The sequence below is a fragment of the Colobus angolensis genome, unplaced genomic scaffold, assembly GCF_000951035.1.
Source record: "Colobus angolensis palliatus isolate OR3802 unplaced genomic scaffold, Cang.pa_1.0 Scaffold81, whole genome shotgun sequence".
In the NCBI taxonomy this organism is placed as follows: Eukaryota; Metazoa; Chordata; class Mammalia; order Primates; family Cercopithecidae; genus Colobus; species Colobus angolensis.
Window position 1 is genome coordinate 8,053,066 of NW_012121932.1, and position 14,592 is coordinate 8,067,657.

A 14,592-nucleotide genomic window follows, 5' to 3' on the forward strand; every position below is an offset into this window, starting at 1 on the left:
TCCCAAATTTGAAATGAAACTGTGTTTCACAGTTACAGAAAGTACTTGTCTTGAACATGAATGAATCCACCTTTATATTTTATTTACTGGTAGGTAATTTTTAATTATTAAAGTTGTAAGTATCATGGACTTTATAAAAATTTATTTGTATGAATATACATATGCACACATACAGACTCCCTGGGTTTGTGTAGGAATTATTGAGAATAGCTAGTGAAAGCAAGCTTTTTCGTTGCAGGTAAGCCTTAAGTTACTTTGTTTTAATTGGGGTGAACATTTATTGATGCATTTTTGCACATTTTATTTCTTTCCTTAAATTGTGGTAAAATATACCTAACAAAATTTACTGTTTTAACCATTTTAAGTATACAATTCAGTGGCATTAAGGTGCATTTACATTGTTGTTCAGACATCACCATCAATCTCCAGAATGTTTTTCATCTTCCAAAGCAGAAACTCTGTACTCATTAAACAGTAACCCGCCCAGTGCCCCATCCTTCCAGCCCCTGGCAACCATCATTCTACTTTACATCTCTATAAATTTGACGACTCCACTCTAGGTACCTTATATAAGCGTAATCATACAGTGTTTGCCCTTTTGTGACTGGCTTATTTCACTTAGCATAATATCCTTAAGGTTTATCCATGTTGTATCTATCATGTCTCAGAATCTCCTTCCTTTTTAAGGCTGAATAATATTCTATTGTTTGTATAGACCACATTTTGTTTATCTCTTCATGTGTTGATAGACTCTGGTTGCGGGGCTATTGTGAATAATGCTACTATGAACATGGGTGTACTAGTATCTGCTTGAGTCTCTGCTTTCAATTCTTTGGGTATATGACATATATCCAGAAGTGGAATTGCTAAATCATGTGGTAATTCTATTTTTAATTTCTTTAGGAACTGCTATATATTTTTTTCATGGAGGCTTTATCGTTTGTCATTCCCATCAACACTGCAGAACTGTTCCAGTTTCTCCACATCCCCGCCAACAGTTGCTATTTTCTGGGTGGAGTTGGGGGTTGGTTTTTGATAGCAGTCATCCTAATAGATGTGAGGTGGTACCTCTTTGTGGCTTTGATTTATATTTCCATAATAATTAATAATATTCAACATCTTTTTGTGTTCTTTTGGCTATTGCGTATCTTTGCTGGAGAAATGTCACCTCTGAAAGCAGTAACTTTAGATTTTATTCTGATAAAATGCATATGTCTTAATATACTTTCAGAATATCACCAATTTTTGGTTCTCCTATTTTCTTGAACAAATTGCTTTATTTGGAATCTAACACATACTCAAAGACATAGAGAAAATAATACCAAATTATGCTTTTGAAAAACGTGCCCTATATTGTTTAAAAAGTAAAATGAAAAGCAGGGAATTTTTAACATTTGTATTTCAAGTCACTTCTTGTCATTTTGTTTTTATATAAATTAGTAAATGCATTTTTATTGTTCTTTAATGTTATTCTACAAATCTACCTAAAAACCTTACTGAATCTTTCATTTAAATGTCTGATCAGTCAGTAGAGAGGACTTGAAAGAGTCAAACCCCTAAGGAAGGTGGTTTCTGGGTAAAAATCATATGAAAGAGCATTTAGTTTCATTTTCACAGTGTTTTTCTTTTGTAGCTTTTCATAAGGAGTGGGTAAATAATTGTAAGTTTTTTGCATATAGGGTATTCACACACCACACACACACACACACACAGACCATTTGAGTTCATCTACTTAAAATTCTTTTAGAAACCAAGTCACAGCGAAGTTAATGTCATAGTCTAAGTTAACATAGCTTGTTTGCACAGAGTTGGGACTGAGAAAATACCTTGTTTCAGTTCATTGCCAGAATCCTGCAGCATTTTATAAGCAGATTAATTTCTTTAAATAAATATTTTAATTGGCTCTCTGCTTGCTTGTTTTTTTTTTAACAGAAATATGTCTGCCTGTTTTCTTTAACAGTTATTTCGAGAAGTACGAATAATGAAGATACTGAATCATCCTAATATAGGTATGAAATCTATATATAATATATATATAAAATCAGCAATGAAGTGTTTTCCTTAATTTGAGGGTATTTGAAAAGACACAATGTTTAAGGATAGTTTATTTAAGCAGAAGAAAAGTGATAACCTGAATGATAACCCAGGAAAGTGATACTTTGGGTAAAAATAGATTACAAAGAAGCTAACTGGAGGCTAGAGATTGCTGTTTTCTGCTACCTTGCTATCTTCTGCTCTCCACTAAAATAATTGGTATCATTCGGAATTAATGCATGCATTTTTTTTTAAATTTCCTGATTAAATGTCTCTAAATTTAAAAAAAGAAAATGTCTTTTTGGCTGGGCATCGTGGCTTATGCCTGTAATCTCAGCATTTTGGGAGGCTGAGGCAGGTGGATTGCCCCAGTTCAGGAGTTTGAGACCACCCTGGGCAACATGGCAAAACTCTGTCTCTACAAAAAAAAAAAAATACAAAAATTAGCCAGGCATGATGGTGCACACCTATAGGCCCAGCTACTCAGAAGGATGAGGTGGGAGGATTGCTTGAGCCTGGGAGGTGGAGGTTGCAGCGAGCCAAGATCGCACCGTTGCACTCCAGCCTACGCAAGAGAGACCCTGTCTCCCAAAAAAAAAAAAAAAAAAATCTCTAAGTGAGATTGCAGGTCATTTGGGTATTCATTAAAAAAAAAAAATGACTTTCAGATATTTTGATACTATGTACTTGGGTTTGATCATAGTTTACAGGCAAAATAACTGCATTTTAAAGAAAATAAGTTGATTTCAATTTTAGTAAAATTTTTCTGTAAATTCTGATTTCTCCCCATCTTTACAAATAAACTTATTGATTAGATATATTATTATATGAAATCATTTAATTGTGAGAAGTAAAATTCTTTTTAAAATCTTTTTTTAAAACACTTTTTTTTTGCACATTTAAAAATCTTATCTGTATATAGTTGTTAAAGTGCTTATTTGTGGTGACTATTTCAACTACATAAATTTGATAATTTGGTAGTTTTTCTAACCAGAAACTTTTATAATACGACAGAAATACAGAAATTCTTTTGTTTCTGTACCAAAGATGATTTAACATTTTATAATGGCTCACTGTAATATAACATAGTCTCTTTTTAAACTTCAATTTAAATTCTATTTTTCTGATTTTAAGAGTTCTTTTTATTACCTTATTCTAATTTGAAAAAGTAATGGCTTTTTAATCCTAGAAACTTAACTTTTTCAACTCAAGAAGTTGGTTCTAAATCACTTTGTGGTAAGTAGTTTTCTGTCGTAGGAGTAATAATCTTTGAGAGACTTTTTGAACTTAAAATTGTGATTAATAATGTTTAGTAAATAGTCAAGTTTTCTACTAGTTTAGTATTACCTTAGATTTTCTTAAAGCATATTCAGTCTGTGCTAACAGTTATAGAGTTGTATCTCTAATTTTTTTTTTCAGTAAAATTGTTTGAAGTTATTGAAACAGAGAAGACTCTCTATTTAGTCATGGAATACGCGAGTGGGGGTAAGAATGAGGGTGATTGAAAAGTTCTCTTTGCTGAGACATACAGAAATATTAACACCTAAGGGTTCATTATGACATTTATGTCTTCAGTGTTGTTAATGAATCTATTGTTTTATTTAAATGCCTTCAAATTACATCTTAAGAAAAATTCAGTGTTTACTTTTAAGACCTTTTGATCCTACATTATTATAAATGGAATTTTTGGCTTATTTACAGTTTACTTGGGGACATTTTTTGAAACATTAAATTTGTATTGTCATCTTATAAATGTGTTGATTCTCTTATCTAAATTTTATTATATCATATCATGATTAGAAACTCTTGGCTATTAGCAGGGAATCTCAAGTACAGAATGTATTTAATAAAATCTATAATAAAAGCTTGTTCTAGGTCAGGTGTTTATTTCACTGATTGTTCACATATGACAGATTCTCAATATATATGCCTTTCTAAGATAATTCATAAAATGAATTAAATGTTTCCATTTAAACAAGTATTGATCTATACATTTTACATGTTAGAGGACTGAGTTGACAGGGAGATAGCAAGATGCATTTGTAGTAGAATATCACATATGTTTTGATGATCATGATGTCAAAAATAGGAATGATTTTTAAACACTGATATGTAATAGAAAATCACCTTCATCTCCTGCACTTTCCCTTAAACAAGAAATGCGTCAGCTTGGAATCACTTTTCTCTTAGACTTAGGACTTCACTTTCTCAGAAATGGGTTGAAAATTTATGGAATTAATCATTTAATAAGTAAAAATAAAGAATACTTAAAGGGAGGTTTTAAGGGCTCAGGATTTAAGCAACTGAAGAAGAAAGAAGGCGTCTGAAATTATTTGACTGATTTTTTGCTAATCGATAGAAAAACTTAGTGTTGAACTTATATTGAGCTCTTACTAATGAAATTTATAATTTTTATGGCGATTCAGATTTTATGTGAACTAGAATAAAAAGGATTTATCTAGTCTGTAGCAACTAAACTATATTTATACTGTCTCGTATTTCTTTTTTTAATTTCTTTCTTTTTTTTTTTTTTTTTTTGAGAGAGTCTCGCTCTGTTGCCCAGGCTGGAGTGCAGTGGTGCGATCTCAGCTCACTGTAAGCTCCGCTACCCGGGTTCACTCCGTTCTGCTGCCTCAGCCTCCCAACTAGCTGGAGCTGCAGGTGCCTGCCACCATGCCTGGCTAATTTTTTTGTATTTTTAGTAGAGATGGGTTTTCACCATGTTCACCAGGATGGTCTGTATCTCCTGACCTTGTGATCTGTCTGCCTCGGCCTCCCGAAGTGCTGGGGTTACAGGCGTGAGCCCCTGCGCCCGGCCTCATATTTCTAAAAAGCTTTCCTATAGATATTAATATATTTAATTGCGTTTGCAGTTGTTTTTACAGATTGAATATTTTAGTCCTTTTTTTTTTTTTGCAAAGCTTTTGTAACCTGAAAAAATATTTCAGTGTAGATTATTTTACTTAACTTGAAAATCTATCATTAATGTTTATTATGATAGGATTTTAAAAATTATATTAAAACAACCATGTAAATTTTCATAAAATGTGTATCTATAATAAAAGTAATGAATCTACAAATACCACATAATGAACTGTTTCTCTATTTTTATGTCCTTCAGTTAGATTGCTGTAATAATCTGTCGCATAGGAACCCCAAATATTATTTTTAGTTTAGTTAGACTCTTTTCTTCCTTTTAGTGATGTAAAGTTTAGAGAAAGGGGCTAGATCCACTTTGATTTGGGAAATTATTATAGACTGCTAAAATTCTGTAGACACCCTTATGTCTTTATAAGGGCCCACTGCAAGGCTGTATTAATATTAATATGTGTACTGACTTAACGGTTAATGGTAAGTACAGTCAACTCTCTATTGGTGCTAATGAAGGGGAGTAATGGCTAGAGTAAGAGTATGTAAGACCTTCACCACTCTCCTTCAGTAGCATATTTGGGAGGCACAGTGGGGAGTAGTGTAGAGAAATAAGTGCAGGAATTCAGACCATACCAGCTGGTCTCATTAAATTCTGATTCCTGCAGTAGGTTTTCTTTGAGTTTTGCAAGTTAGTGATTCTGTGACAAAAACCATCATGGTTCTGTGGCAGTAAATCTAGAATCATTTTCTTGCCTTTTTAATCCATAAATGGCAAGGTGACTCTGGAAAATAAAACACTGAATATTTTCCTCTGAAAATTTCTAGTTGGTTTAGGATCAAACCTGACATGTACACTAGAAAGGTAATGTGAATAAGAGTTAAGTCAGACAACTGCCTCTTTGCCAAGAGTTGATTCTGGTTCACTAATGGAATGAAAATTTTTAGTGATTAGAAAATCAAATAAATCTTTTTTTTTATTTTGAACCATGTTTAATCCAAAGGAGCCTATTAAAAGTAAGTTTCAGGACTACTGCGGAATGATGTGTTTATTCTTTCTTTTGTTCATTCAAACAACATTTATAAAATGCTTACCATGTATCAGGTAATGTTCTAGGTGCTGGGAATACATGAGTGAGCAAAGACAAAGTCCCTGCCCTCAAGACGCTTACATTCTAGTTGGGGAAGTAAATCATACACAAACAATATATGATAAGTACAGGATTATGTCATGTAAATACCTGGGGTAAGTGTATTCTAGGCAGTACTTAAGAGTAGATCCAAATTTTTTGAACTCTTGTATATATCTTTCCCAGCCTAAACTCACATATCTAGAATTAACTACTATGCTGGGTTAACTAGAATTAACAACTATTACCACATATCTAGAATTAACTACTATGATGAGTCAACTAGAGCATCCATTCATTTCTCTGTTCTCATCATCCCATTTAATCACTTAAATATGCTTAATATTATATAATATGCTGTCTAACATTGTAGATATGTTAGTTTCATGTGACATACATCCATTATATATTTGGTTTTTAATATTTTATTTATATCCTAGGATTGATATTGCATATATATATATCTGTATACCTAGGTACAAAAATGTCATTTATTGAGTGCTTACTATATGCCAGTTGCTGTGCTAAGCACATGCATTATTTCATTTAATACTTACAACAACCATGTGAGTAGGCAGTAGGTAGAAACTGAGTCTTAATGAAGTTAAGAAATCTTCCTAATAATGTCTTTCAGTAGTACTTAGGGCTAAAACAAAATTCATACCAAAATTGGTCTGATTCTAAAGTCTTGAGTTTTTGTTTTTACCACTTTGCTATACTTTACAAGAACACTTTAAGCCATTTTGTGAGTTTTTAATATACATGGATATCTATATGGTACAAATTATAAGGACACAAAAATAAATTTAACTCTTATACTAAGATAATATTTTATTTTTAAAATTGTGTCTCAAGTTTAATTTAGTTTTAAGCTGTTACTAACTAGAGAAAAAGGAGAAAAACTTACAGACATGTGAAGTAATGGATCCAATAGGAAATTTCTAGTTATTTTTAAATTATTTCACCAAACATTTATCTATCTACTTTGTGTTCTGCCATGGAGATGAAGATGCAAATTAAGTACAGATATTATGATGATGTTCAAGCAAGTTACAGTTCATCTGGGGTAATAGAGATACGCACACAAAAGATTTAATTCTCTATAATTTGTGGCTAACTACTGAAATGTATGAAATGAGTAGAGTGAGAATAAACACAGAGTATAGGAAAAGAAAGAAATAAATCAATGTGGATGGAAGTAGTGAGATGGAATTTTATCCAGGCTACATGACAGGGAGAATTTAAAAGAGCAATCCGACAAAAAACACTTCATCATTTTGTTTGAAACGTAGGCCCCAAATACAAAGCCAAATTTAATTTTTTATTTCCCAGGCTGTGGCTTCCCTTTACTAGAATGAATAATAAAGAGTTGACTGTATTTTTACATAATACTTGAAAGCAGAAAGCAAGTTTTCTTGGTTGTGTTTTTATGACTTATTTTTTAAAGAGTTTTGCTAAATCACAAACTGCTGCAGATACTCAATTTTATATGTAATTTTTTCCTTTTTTCTATTCATGTGTTAGTTTATAGCTTACATAAACTAGCAGAAAATTGTGGGCCAAAAGTTTCTTTATAAACAAGGAAAAAACTTGACATTGCATATATTGTTAACCAAAAATCTATGTATATTTTACTACCTGCTTTACCTTTCTGATTCAGGTGAAGTATTTGATTACTTAGTTGCCCATGGAAGAATGAAAGAGAAAGAGGCCCGTGCAAAATTTAGGCAGGTATGGAAAGTAGTTTTCGACTTTGTTTTACTGATATTTGTAGTGATATACAATGGACATTATTACAAACTGGACTTCACAGCACACGGTATTTTAAAAAGAAGAATTCCTGCTTTCTTATATTTTTAAGGATGGAAAACTCCTAAAAAAATAAACCTTTCTGAATTTAAATTTAAATAGTTGCAGATGGTTATTTTTAGGTTGTCATGAAGAGTAAATATTTATAGATGAGACTCACCCTATTAACTCTCTGAGAGTCCTGGAAACATAGACTAGACTGACATAGAAAAAAAATAGTTAACCCTTTGAAGTCTTTATCCAGTAATTATTATGAATTATTACTGGCTTTATATATACAGCATGTATGTGTACTATTTAAAGAGTATTGTATTATCTTCTTTTAATTAAAGATGTTTTAGTGTTTAAACTCATTTTTGTAGATTTAAAGAATATGGTCAATTTTATTTAACCAGGTAGGCAAGAAACTTTGCAAAATGTGTCAGAGGAATATGGTAAGATACTCATATTTCCAGTTCAACTTGAATATGACTTATTACAGAAATAAAATAAGAAAAAATAAATTTATCTAGAATTTTATTTTTAATTTTTAGAACTGAAGTGATTGAAATAAGCATACGTATAAGTTACCATAGAAATAGCAAATTAATGAATTATAAATTGTAAGCATACATATAAGTTACCATAGAAATAGCAAATTAGTGAATTGTAAATTGTTCATAAAATTTACTAAAGTTTAAGCAGACAATTTACTATATCCTAAACTTAAATCTAGAATTTTTAAAATGGCTCACTACTACCTCTTCTGCCTGCATGAACACTTTAATTTTACAATTAAAGAGGTTCTGTAATCAGTATGTTGGGAAAAGACCACATACTGATATAAGTTCTTTCTCTAAGATATATACATGTGTGTTAACATGTGAAACAAATAGAGAAGTCCTGAAAGGGAGGGGAAGAAAAAGCCTGTTTAACTTGTTGTAACATGGCATTCTCCAAATTGACCATGAAATGAGTGTGTTTGTTTTGTGAAACCTCTGTTATTAATATCTCACAGAATTATTGCTTTTTGGAATACAATTTGTGAAATGCTTTATACCAAAGATATGCATAGCCCTTTTATTTGGGATAGATTCCTAGAAATATTCGTGTTAAAATAGCTGAATGTAAAGACAACTGGTAATAAGGAAAACAACATTAAGAAACTGAATGGCATCCAACCGTGTACTGTTAACTTATTTTCTCTCCTGGGATGGAAGTTCAAGCTTACCCTTAAGTAAAGTATTACACACATCATTTTTTTTAATTTTTTTATTTTTCTTCCTTTTTAAATTATACTTTAAGTTCCAGGGTACATGTGCACAACATGCAGGTTTGATACATAGGTATACATGTGCCATATTGGTGTGCTGTACCCATCAACTCATCATTTACATTAGGTATTTCTCCTAATACTATCCCTCCCCCAGCCCCCCACCCCACGGCAGGCCCCGGTGTGTGATGTTCCCGTCCAAGTGTTCTCATTGTTCAATTCCCACCTGTGAGTGAGAACATGCAGTGTTTGGTTTTCTGTCCTTGTGATAGTTTGCTCAGAATGATGGTTTCCAGCTTCATCCATGTCCCTGCAAAGGACATGAACTCATCCTTTTTTATGACTGTGTAGTATTCCATGGTGTATATGTGTCACATTTTCTTAATCCAGTCTATCATTGATGGACATTTGGGTTGGTTCCAAGTCTTTGCTGTTCTGAATAGTGCCGCAGTAAACAGACGTGTGCATGTGTCTTTATAATAGCATGATTTATAATCCTTTGGGTGTATACCCAGTAATGGGATTGCTGGGTCAAATGGTAGTTCTAGTCTAGATCCCTGAGGAATTGCCACACTGTCTTCCACAATGGTTGAACTAATTTATACTCCCACCAACAGTGTAAAAGCATTCCTATTTCTCCACATCCTCTCCAGCATCTGTTGTTTCCTGCCTTTTTAGTGATTGCCATTCTAACCATTCTAACTGGTGTGAGATGGTATCTCTTTGTGGTTTTGATTTGCATATCTCTGATGGCCAGTGATGAGCATTTTTTCGTATGTCTGTTGGCTGCATAGGTGATTGTTTTGAGAAGTGTTCTTTGCCTACTTTTTGATGGAGTTGTTTGTTTTTTTCTTGTAAATTTCTTTGAGTTCTTTGTAGATTCTGGATATTAGCCCTTTGTAAGATGGGTAGATTGCAAAAATTTTCTTCCATTCTGTAGGTTGCCTGTTCATTCTGATGGTAGCTCCTTTTGCTGTGCAGAAGCTCTTTAGTTTAATTAGATCCCATTTGTCTATTTTGACTTTTGTTGCCGTTGCTTTTGGTGTTTTAGTCATGAAGTCCTTGCCCATGCCTATGTCCTGAATAGTATTGCCTAGATTTTCTTCTAGGGCTTTTATGGTTTTAGGTCTAACATTTAAGTCTTTAATCTATCTTCAATTAATTTTCGTATAAGGTGTAAGGAAGGGATCCAATTTCACCTTTCTACATATGGCTAGCCAGTTTTCCCAGCACCATTTATTAAATAGGGAATCCTTTCCCCATTTCTTGTTTTTGTCAGGTTTGTCAAAGATCACATGATTGTAGATGTGTGGTGGTATTTTTGAGGCCTCTCTTCTGTTCCATTGGTCTATATCTCTGTTTTGGTACCAGCACCATGCTCTTTTGGTTACTGTAGCCTTGTAGTATAGTCTGAAGTCAGGTAGCATGATGCCTCCAGCTTTGTTCTTTTTGCTTAGGATTATCTTGGCAATGCAGGCTCTTTTTTGGTTCCATATGAATTTTAAAGTAGTTTTTTTCAATTCTGTGAAGCAAGTCATTGGTAGCTTAATGGGGATGGCATTGAATCTATAAATTACTTTGGACAGTATGGCCATTTTCGCGATATTGATTCTTCCTATCCATGAGCATGGAATATTCTTCCATTTGTTTGTGTACCCTTTTATTTCATTGACCAATGGTTTATAGTTCTTGAAGAGGTCCTTCACATCCCTTGTAAATTGGATTCCTAGGTATTTTATTCTCTTTGTAGCAATTGTGAATGGGAGTTCATTTATGATTTGGCTCTCTGTTTGTCTGTTATTGGTGTAGATGAATGCTTGTGATTTTTTGCACATTGATTTTGTATCCTGAGACTTTGCTGAAGTCGCTTATCAACTTAAAGAGATTTTGGGCTGAGATGATGGGGTTTTCTAAATATACATTCATCCATCTGCAAACAGGGACAACTTGACCTCCTCTTTTCCTAATTGAATACCTTTATTTCTTTCTCTTGCCAAATTGCCCTGGCCAGAACTTCCAACACTATGTTGAATAGGAGTGGTGAGAGAGGGCATCCTTGTGTTGTGCCGGTTTTCAAAGGGAATGCTTCCAGTTTTTGCCCATTCAGTATGATATTGGCTGTGGGTTTGTCATAAATAGCTCTTATTATTTTGAGATACATTCCATCAATACCTAGTTTATTGAGAGTTTTTAGCATGAAGGGCTGTTGAATGTTGTTGAAGGCCTTTTCTGCATCTATTGAGATAGTCATGTGGTTTTTGTTGTTGGTTGTTTATGTGATGGATTACATTTATTGGTTTGCATATGTTGAACCAGCCTTGCATCCCAGGAATGAAGCCGACTTGATCGCAGTGGATAAGCTTTTTGATGTGCTGCTGGATTTGGTTTGCCAGTATTGTGTTGAGGATTTTTGCATCGATGTTCATCAGGGATATTAGTCTAAAATTCTCTTTTTTTGTTGTGTCTCTGCCAGGCTTTGGTATCAGGATGATGCTGGCCTCATAAAATGAGTTAAGGAGGATTCCCTCTTTTTCTCTTGATTGGAATAGTTTCAGAAGGAGTGGTACCAGCTCCACTGTGTACCTCTGGTAGAATTTGGCTGTGAATCCTTCTGGTCCTGGACTTTCTTTGGTTGGTAGGCTATTAATTATTGCCTCAATTTCAGAGCCTGTTTTTGGTCTATTCAGAGATTCAACTTCTTCCTGGTTAAGTCTTGGGAGAGTGTATGTGTCCAGGAATTTATCCATTTCTTCTAGATTTTCTAGTTCATTTGCACAGAGGTGTTTATAGTTTTCTCTGATGGTAGTTTGCGTTTCTGTGGGATTGATGGTGATATCCCCACCTTGCTAGCAGTCAATCAAGTTTGTCTATCTTTTCAAAAAACCAGCTCCTATATTCATTAATTTTTTTGAAGGGTTTTTTGTGTCTCTATCTCTTTCAATTCTGCACTGATCTTAGTTAATTCTTGCCTTCTGCTAGCTCTTGCTTCTCTAGCTCTTTCAATTGTGATGTTAGGGTGTCGATTTTAGATCTTTCCTGCTTTCTCTTGTGGGCATTTAGTGCTATAAATTTCCATCTATACATGGCTTTAAATGTGTCCCAGAGATTCTGGTACATTGTGTCTTTGTTCTCATTGATTTCAAAGAACATCTTTATTTCTGCCTTCATTTTGTTATTTACCCAGTAGTCATTCAGGAGCAGGTTGTTCAGTTGCCAGGTAGTAGAGCAGTTTTGAGTGAGTTTCTTAATCCTGATTTCTAATCTGATTGCACTGTGGTCTGAGAGATAGTTTGTTGTGATTTCTGTTCTTTTACATTTGCCGAGGAGTGCTTTACTTCCAACTGTGTGGACGATTTTGGAATAAGTGTGATGTGGTGCTGAGAAGAATGTATATTCTGTTGATTTGGGGTGGAAAGTTCTGTAGATGTCTGAAACCTACTTCTGTCAACTCGTCAAAGTTATTCTCCATCCAGCTTTGTTCTGTTGTTGGCAAGGAGCTGCGATCCTTTGGAGGAGAAGAGGCGTTTTGATTTTTAGAGTTTTCAGCTTTTCTGCTCTGGTTTCTCCCCATCTTTGTGGTTTTATCTACCTTTGGTCTTTGATGTTGGTGACCTACAGATGGCGTTTTGGTGTAGATTACCTTTTTGTTGATGTTGATGCTATTCCTTTCTGTTTGTCAGTTTTCCTTCTAACAGTCAGGTCCCTCAGCTGCAGGTCTGTTGGAGTTTGCTGGAGTTCTCCTCCAGACCCTGTTTGCATGGGTATCACCAGTGGAGGCTGCAGAACAGCAAGTATTGCTGCCTGATCTTTCTTCTGGAAACTTCATCCCAGAGGGGCAGCTGCCTATATGAGGTGTCTGTCAGCCCCTACTGGGGCATGTCTCCCAGTTAGGCTACACGGGGGTCAGGGACCCACTTGAGGAGGCGGTCTGTCCTTTCTCAGAACTCAGATGCTGTGCTGGGAGAACCACTGCTCTCTTCAGAGCTGTCAGACGGGAACGTTTAAGTCTGCAGAAGTTGCCTGCTGCCTTTTGTTCAGCTATGCCCTGCCCACAGAGGTGGAGTCTAGAGGCACTAGGCCTTGTTGAGCTGAGGTTGGCTCCACCCAGTTCAAGCTTCCTGGCTGCTTTGTTTACCTACTCAAGCCTCAGCATTGGCGAATGCCCCTGCCTCAGCCAGGCTGCTGCCTCACAGATCAATCTCAGACTGCTGCACTAGCAGTGAACAAGACTCCATGGGCATAGGACGTGCCATGCCAGGCATGGGAGAGAATCACCTTGTCTGCTGGTTGCTAAGACTTTGGAAAAGCGCAGTATTTGTGCGGGGAGTGTCCCGTTTTTTCAGGTAGTCTGTCATGGTTTCCCTTGGTTAGAAAAGGGAAATATTCCAACCCCTTGTGCTTCCCAGGTGAGGCGATGCCCTGCCCTGCTTCAGCTCGCCCTCTGTGGGCTGTACCCACTGTCTAACCAGTCCCAATGAGATGAACCAGGTACCTCCGTTGGAAATGCAGAAATCACCCATCTTCTGCATCGATCACGCTGGGAGCTGCAGACCGGAACTGTTCCTATTCAGCCATCTTGACATGTATTTATTTATTTATTTATTTATTTATTTATTGAGACGGAGTCTTGCTCTGTCACCCAGGCTGGAGTGCAGTGGTGCTGTCTCGTCTCACTGCAACTCCGCCTCCTGGGTTCAAGTGATTCTCCTACCTCAGCCTCCCAAGTAGCTGGGATTACAGGCACAGAACACCACGCCCAGCTAATTTTTGTATTTTTAGTAGAGAAGGGGTTTCACCGTGTTGGCCAGGCTGGTCTTGAACTCCTGACCTCAGGTGATCTGTCCACCTCAGCCTCCCGTAGTGCTGGGATTACAGGCGTGAGTCACTGCACACAGCCACACACATCATTTTATATATTATTCATTTAATATCAGTCACAGTAGCTTTTGTTAGTAGCAGACCAGCAAGAAAGTTCCAATTTGCATTAAATATTCCCATTGGAATCCTAATGTATATTTTAGAGATTATTGCTATTTGCTCTTACTTTTTTAGGCAGCTAGTTTTACTTATTTTTTGGTAGATGTAGAAAATTGTATGGGGTACTATATGGAATTAGAGAAGTTGGAAATGCCTGCTATTTTAAAGAGCTTTCCATCTTTGCTGGTAAGCGAGAGGAGGATAGGAGGTTGGGACATAGATATTTTTACAGATACAAATAATTACTAAAATTGGCATGGTTTTTGAAATAAAATCTGTAATATTTTGAAATCATCTTCATATTCTTTACATTGCAGAGACTGAGTGCCTGATGAATGCTATTTAAATTGTAAAACAATGGGAAATATTTTATTTATAATTTATTTATTTACTGTAAATTTTAAATGTATTTAGTATCTATATATGTTTTCCCAAAACTAAAAAAGTTACTAAGTCACATTTTTAGAAACCAGAGATATGTAAACATACATACACACATGCACACACATACGTTATTTTGTA

At 35.0% G+C, this 14,592-nt stretch overlaps 1 protein-coding gene across 5 annotated transcripts in view; it reads left to right on the forward strand.

Moving 5' to 3' along the window:
* The window catches only part of MARK1 (MAP/microtubule affinity-regulating kinase 1), a 148,544-nt gene that overhangs the window by 80,871 nt on the left and 53,081 nt on the right, over nt 1–14,592 (forward strand). For 4 of the 5 annotated variants that reach the window (XM_011929460.1, XM_011929461.1, XM_011929463.1 and 1 more), the window contains exons 4-6: nt 1,961–2,009; nt 3,454–3,519; nt 7,693–7,763. In XM_011929460.1, the coding sequence (XP_011784850.1) occupies nt 1,961–2,009; nt 3,454–3,519; nt 7,693–7,763 (186 nt within the window). The remainder of the gene's footprint in view (nt 1–1,960; nt 2,010–3,453; nt 3,520–7,692; nt 7,764–14,592) is intronic. The other variant, XM_011929464.1, reaches the window with a different exon arrangement.